This window comes from Ctenopharyngodon idella, chromosome 5 (genome assembly GCF_019924925.1).
Source record: "Ctenopharyngodon idella isolate HZGC_01 chromosome 5, HZGC01, whole genome shotgun sequence".
NCBI classification, from domain to species: domain Eukaryota; kingdom Metazoa; phylum Chordata; class Actinopteri; order Cypriniformes; family Xenocyprididae; genus Ctenopharyngodon; species Ctenopharyngodon idella.
The window spans coordinates 35,808,067-35,814,066 of NC_067224.1; the positions used below are offsets into that span (position 1 = coordinate 35,808,067).

At 39.5% G+C, this 6,000-nt stretch overlaps 1 protein-coding gene across 2 annotated transcripts in view; it reads right to left on the reverse strand.

Annotated features, from left to right (window-relative positions):
* The window catches only part of srrm4 (serine/arginine repetitive matrix 4), a 58,745-nt gene extending 54,256 nt beyond the window's left edge, over window positions 1-4,489 (reverse strand). Inside the window, exon 1 of one of the 2 annotated variants that reach the window (XM_051894170.1) lies at window positions 3,632-4,479. In XM_051894170.1, coding sequence (XP_051750130.1) covers window positions 3,632-3,762 — 131 coding nt within the window. In that variant the 5' untranslated portion in view covers window positions 3,763-4,479. Of the gene's footprint in view, window positions 1-3,631 lie in introns of both variants that reach the window. The other variant, XM_051894172.1, reaches the window with a different exon arrangement.
* Between the last annotated feature and the right edge of the window lie 1,511 nt (window positions 4,490-6,000).

Here is a 6,000-nt window from a genome sequence, read left to right on the forward strand (position 1 = left end):
AGTCGCACCATGCAGGTCAAAACTGAATTCCTGAGAAAACAGATAAGTTGCACTGTTGTATACATCTTATTGTTATATAAAATGTAATTTATACATTTTTTATCCTTACATTCAGAAATAAATGTAAAATAGCACTATAAAACACAACATTTATACACTATAAACATGTATTTTAGTTCAGCTCACTCCACAAAAAATACTTTAAATTGAACAAGTAAGTATAAAACAAACAAATTAGTTGCATTCATTATAAACAACAATTATTATAAACATCAATTTATTTAAAGCAAAAAAACTGAAACTACCGGTGCGTGGGAAATGCACTATACAAATAAACGTGGGCTCGCAAATAAACCTCTCTAATTCAGCATGAATCCAAATGTGTGTGCTTTTAATTGCATTATATAAGTCACAGCACATTTCAGATGATAAAAAAAACGCAACTTATATCCAGAAAATACAGTATAAAGTATAGTAATTTCTCGTTTTGCATTTGGGTGCAGTTCAATTCCCCGGTTACCCTAATCTCTTTATTCTTCTCCTTGTTAAACTAGCATCTGCTAGGGTAAAGGGTTCTCCCCCTTACCCTTTCTCCCATGGGCCATCTGCTTCCTAACCCACGCAAACACACTTATACTCAGTCCAACTAAAACCCTCTGCATTTTTAATGAGGTTTGCCACTGAGAAGAACAGCTTGCGGGGCTGCAGTGGCCGGGGGCAGGACCCTCTGGCTGCACAAGAGTGAACTCATCTCTCTAGCCTTGCCAGAAAACACTAGGTCTACAGAGGAGGATCAGCAACACCCTTTGTAATTGCCCTGCACTGTGGGCCTCTTTAAAGCTCATTGACACCACGAGAAAAGAGGAGGAATAAGAAAACGAAATATGGTCGATTAAGTAGGGGGGAAAAAAATGTGTAAAGTGAGCTAAGTGTACGCATAGGTGACCAGCATTTTTCAGCTGACATAACCAATAATGATGTTTCTCCAGTCATGCAGCTGATACTACAAGCTAATGGACCTTATGCTCTGTGATTTATTACTGCAAATCGAAAGAAATTATTTTATATCTCAGGCATTTTAACATCTTAAAACGTCTGTGTGTCTTGTCTGAGCCTGGGGTAAACACTGTGAAGATGAACCTGAAAGCTGAATTTGCAGATGGCACCGGTTAAATCAGCGACATTGGTTTGGTTGTAAATGTTGCTGTCGTTACCAGCCTTGTACACATCAACATCAACGTCAGGTGCGCCCTGAAGGGTGAGTAGCTTTATGAATATGTAAATATTCACAGTGAAATAAACAGATAGAGAAGAGGAGACTAATATTGAGAGAGAGAGAGAGAGAGAGAGGAGAGGAGAGGAGAGGAGAGAGGCTAATGAAAAAAAATCTTAATCTTAACATTGTCGCATTTCTGGGAGTACAAAATCTTTTGACTAATTATTATTCATTTATTTTTGCTTTTGCATACCATTTTAAAGATACACCTTTTTGGGGATTGTTTAACCAAAAATGAAAATAGACTGGACTTTCACTATATCTCTAATCTTTTTCACAAGACATTTTTCAAAATATCTTCTTTTATGATTCAGGTCATACAGGTTTGGAACAACATGAGTGAGTAAATGATGACAGAATTTGTATTTTGGGGTGAACTTTAAAAATGTTTTGTCAGGTAACCAAAAAATTCTAAATAACTAGTATTATTATACAAGTCTATAATAATATTTGATTAATATGACTCAGTCAACCTGACTACATTAGATTACACCATCAAAGTCACTTCTAACTATTGACTATTTCTGTTTCAGGTCCAGTACAAAAAGCTTCTTAAAGTAACAATGCCATATTTTCCATTTTTATACACTGCCCGGCCAAAAAAAAAAAGTCGCTCTTTGGATTTTAATAAGCAAATACTTAAGAGTCTATGGATGGATCATTATTACACTGATTATTATTTTTCTAGCATGTTATATGTTTGGCAACGGTTCTTTTAACCCTAAAAATGTGTGTAGCTTTTCATTTCATAAACAATAGTGTAGTAAGACACATCATGGCCATATTCCAGGATGACAATGTCAAGATTCATCAGGCTCAAATTGTGAAAGAATTGTTGGGATGGAGTATGGAGAATCATTTTCACACATGAATTGGCACTGATCTTAACCTCAGTGTAAGTTTTTGGGATGTGCTGTAGGAAACTTTACAGAGTGCTCACCTCTTGCATTGTCAATACAAGATCTTGACCAAAACATGATGCACCTCTCGATGGAAATAAATGTTGTGATGTTATTTCCATCAAGAGGTGCATCAATTTTTGGTCAAGATCTTGTATTGACAATGCAAGAGGTGAGCACTGTGTAAAGTCTACTCCAGCACATCCCAAAGACTTTCAATGAAATTAAGGTCTGGACTCAGAGGTGCCAATTCATGTGTGAAAATGATTCTTCATGCTCTCTGAACCACTCTTTCACAGTTTTAACCCTGGTGAATCTTGACATTGTCATCCTGGAATATGGCCATGATGTGTCTTCCTACATGGTTGTTTAAGAAAAGAAAAGCTACACACTCCATCTTTAAGGGTTAAAAGAACCGTTTCCAAACATATAACATGCTAGAAACATAATAATCACTGTAATAATGATCCATTCATAATTTAAGTATTTGCCTATTAAAATCCAAACCAGCGACTTTTTTTTTGGTCGGGCAGTGTAGAATACAGACAACCAGAAGGCAGTAGTTTTGTGGAATATTTTGACTATTGATCGAATCAAATCTTTGTCCTACTGCAGTATTAAATGTAAGAATATATAAAACTGTGTGAGTAGCAAAATCGCAATACGCCACATTTCGATACACGCTTTCATCAGGTGCCCTGATAAGGAAAAAGTGGACTAAGCACTGTGAAACTCCAGGTTCCTGAGACTGCAAGATGGGATAAACAGTACATGACACATGCACATAAGGAACAAGAGTGAATCATAAATCAGTTACGCACTCCTTACTGGCATAATGAGAGAAGAGTAAGTCTTGATCCTGATTAACAGGAAAGGAAGAAACGGGAAGCAAAACCTTGTTTTTTTTTATTGATATTTTGCTTGTTCTCTCTATTCGACATGCTGCCATGCCTCCTAATTCATGGGTGAAGAAGGCGCTGAGATCATCTTCATGTTCTAACCTAAGGGCATGATGAAGGGCTCTACTCTGACTTGATTCATTAGGACTCTGTGTAGCCTCTCGCTCTGCTGTGCACTTGTGTGTGCACAAGTGAAACTGACTGGCCTCCAGTGAAGGACAGCCAATGATGAAGGGAGAGAATAGGCAGAATTCAGGCTCTCTGTTTGTGTGACACGAAAATGGGACAAAAGTTGCATGAACGCAAGTGAGGGCAACCAAATGAGAGGAGACTTTACCGAGATCCCAATCCAAAACTGATTGTAAGACAATAAAACTGCTACCAAATGAGTACTACATCTAGAAGGAATAAATCTGATACTTCAAATGTCAAGTATTTTTCAAGCTAATAGAATGGCCTTGAGGCTGTTCTGTAACAAAGTGATTGCTAAACATTATTTTAATTCTCAAGATAAAGACTGAGAAAGGACAAAAGAAGCCTCAGGCTAAACAACTCACTTTGTCACGGCTCTCCGTGCGGTGATGCTGGCGACGATGATGCTCTCGGGTCTCGGCATTGCCACGGCTTTGAACGTGCCCTTCCAGAACTTCTCAAAAAGCTGCTTCTCTCCCTGAAGTACACCGGACATGGCGTCTCGATGTTCTGGGGGTGAATACCAAGAAGAACTGGGTCGGTTTTGTGCTGTAGTTTCGATGAATCCTCACACGGTCGGTTGGTGTGTAGGCGGCTGCACGAGGGAGCTGTCCAAGTTCTGAAACCAACGGATTGTTTGAGGGAATGCAGCTTCTTTTCTTAATGTTTCTGTTTCTCTTAAACGTTTTAACTTCTTTTGAGAGTCCGTTTTTACGTTTCCCCCATCACTTCCATGACGACGTTACGGCGACCGTTACAGCGGGCAGCTTCTATTTATTGGCTCGGCGTCCCCTCTCGTGCTTCATTCCTCTCAGCGCTCGCGCTTCCCGCCTTCAAATCAATTTGAGAGTCTGAGCTCGCGACCTAAATCCTTTTCTGCGCTATTCACAATATCCATTAAACTCCTGGCAGTTAGTGAGAAAAGTCCAGTGCCAGCGTATTTCTGTGTGTGTATGTGGACGGAAGAGTTGTGACAATCTCAGCTGATGGTGGCTCGTGCGCGTCGCGATGTGAAGAACTCAGCTGATGGTGGCTCGTTTTTGTTGCGCGCACCTTGTGACGTTAAAGAAGAGGAGACTGGGGGGCTTTAGGTCACGGGGAGCGTGACCATCCCTCCCTGCTTGTTCTCTTTCTCTCTCGCGTTCTCTGACTTGAACAAAAGACTGTGCCTGTTGCCTTAATCAGCATAACAAAAGAGGCAGGGGTCGGCGCAGAGGCAGCAGACGGAGCATGTGTCAGGCACAATACTTCCGAGGCAAAGCATTTCCCCCCATCAGCCCTCGGGGCCTCACAGTAAACCATCCCCCCTCCCTCTTACAACAACCACCTGTCACTGAAACCCCACCTGCACCTACAGAGTGCACAGGTGATAGCAGTACAAACAAAAGCAACAACCCTCCTCATAAAGTGCCTTTGTATCTGTACACTCCTCATATGCATGTCATTCTTTCAGTCTGAAAGACACTGAGTCAAATGTTTGGACAGACCAATTACTTTTTTGGAATAATTGTCAAGTTATCAAAGCTATAACAAACATAAACATTGGAATTATGTATTAAAAAAAAACAAAAAAACCATTATATATCTTACATTTTAGCCCATTAAAAGCATCTGATCTTAAGCATTTACATCAAAAGTTTTTAAGATCATGAGAAAAGAAAAAACAATGAAAATATGAGTAACACTTTATTATATCCTATAACAAAACCATAACTTAACCTTTTTTTGTGTCCTTGGGGGAATACAGACTTATACTGTAAAAGTGACTTATAAAACTCTGGCTTAAACTCAGGCTTAAACTCACAATCTTTATCCAAAAGTAACATGGCAGCATGCTGCGAGAAGACTGATGAAATATTATTTTAATAGGACATACAAACTGTAAAGTTTAAAGGGTTAGTTCACCCCAAAATGAACCTTCTGTCATTAAATACTCACCCTCATGACGTTCCACACCAGTAAAGGTGATGATACACGGGGCAACTTTTTGAGCAATGTGGCTGAGCATGCAATGTTGCCGTCAACTGGTGAGAGACAGGGCAACTAGGGCAACAGCAGTTGGCAGCAACCAATCAGAGAGGAGCAAATCTATTGCCAACCAAATAAATACTTATTAGGCACTCTATTTCAACTTTTCAAATATTTTCTACGTTTTAGAACCGAGTCGATCGCGTCAAAAGCTACTTTCAGGTGCCATACACCCTACAGGCGTGCCATACGCCTCTTTTTGGTATTTAACTGAAAATATTCGATGGCTAAATTACAGCCTACGCACATTAAATTGAACACTTGTTGGTATTTTAAGCATTAAATGAGGTAAATTCCCTGTTTTGGGAATTTTGACACATGACAACTTACCAACGTAAAAAGATATAAGTTCACTCTCCTTTTCTTCACTCCACTGCCGCTTAGAGGCCGCCATCTTGTTTGAATTTTTTCTGAAATCTCCAAGCCAGTCACGTGATCGGCTGCTAGCATTCTGACTGAAGTATCTCAAAAAATTGCCCAAGACCGATCTAAAGTATCCAGATAGAAATGTGTTGCTCATTCTCAATGGGAAAGTGCCCAAGCAACATTGCTCAAAAAGTTGCCCCGTGTATCATCACCTTAAGACTTTCGTTCTTCTTCGGAAGACAAAATTAAGATATATTTGATGACAGAATGCTGTCAGATTTCCTTCCATTGACTGTCTTTGCAACTTCCACTTTGATGCTCCAAAAACTTCATAAAGAGA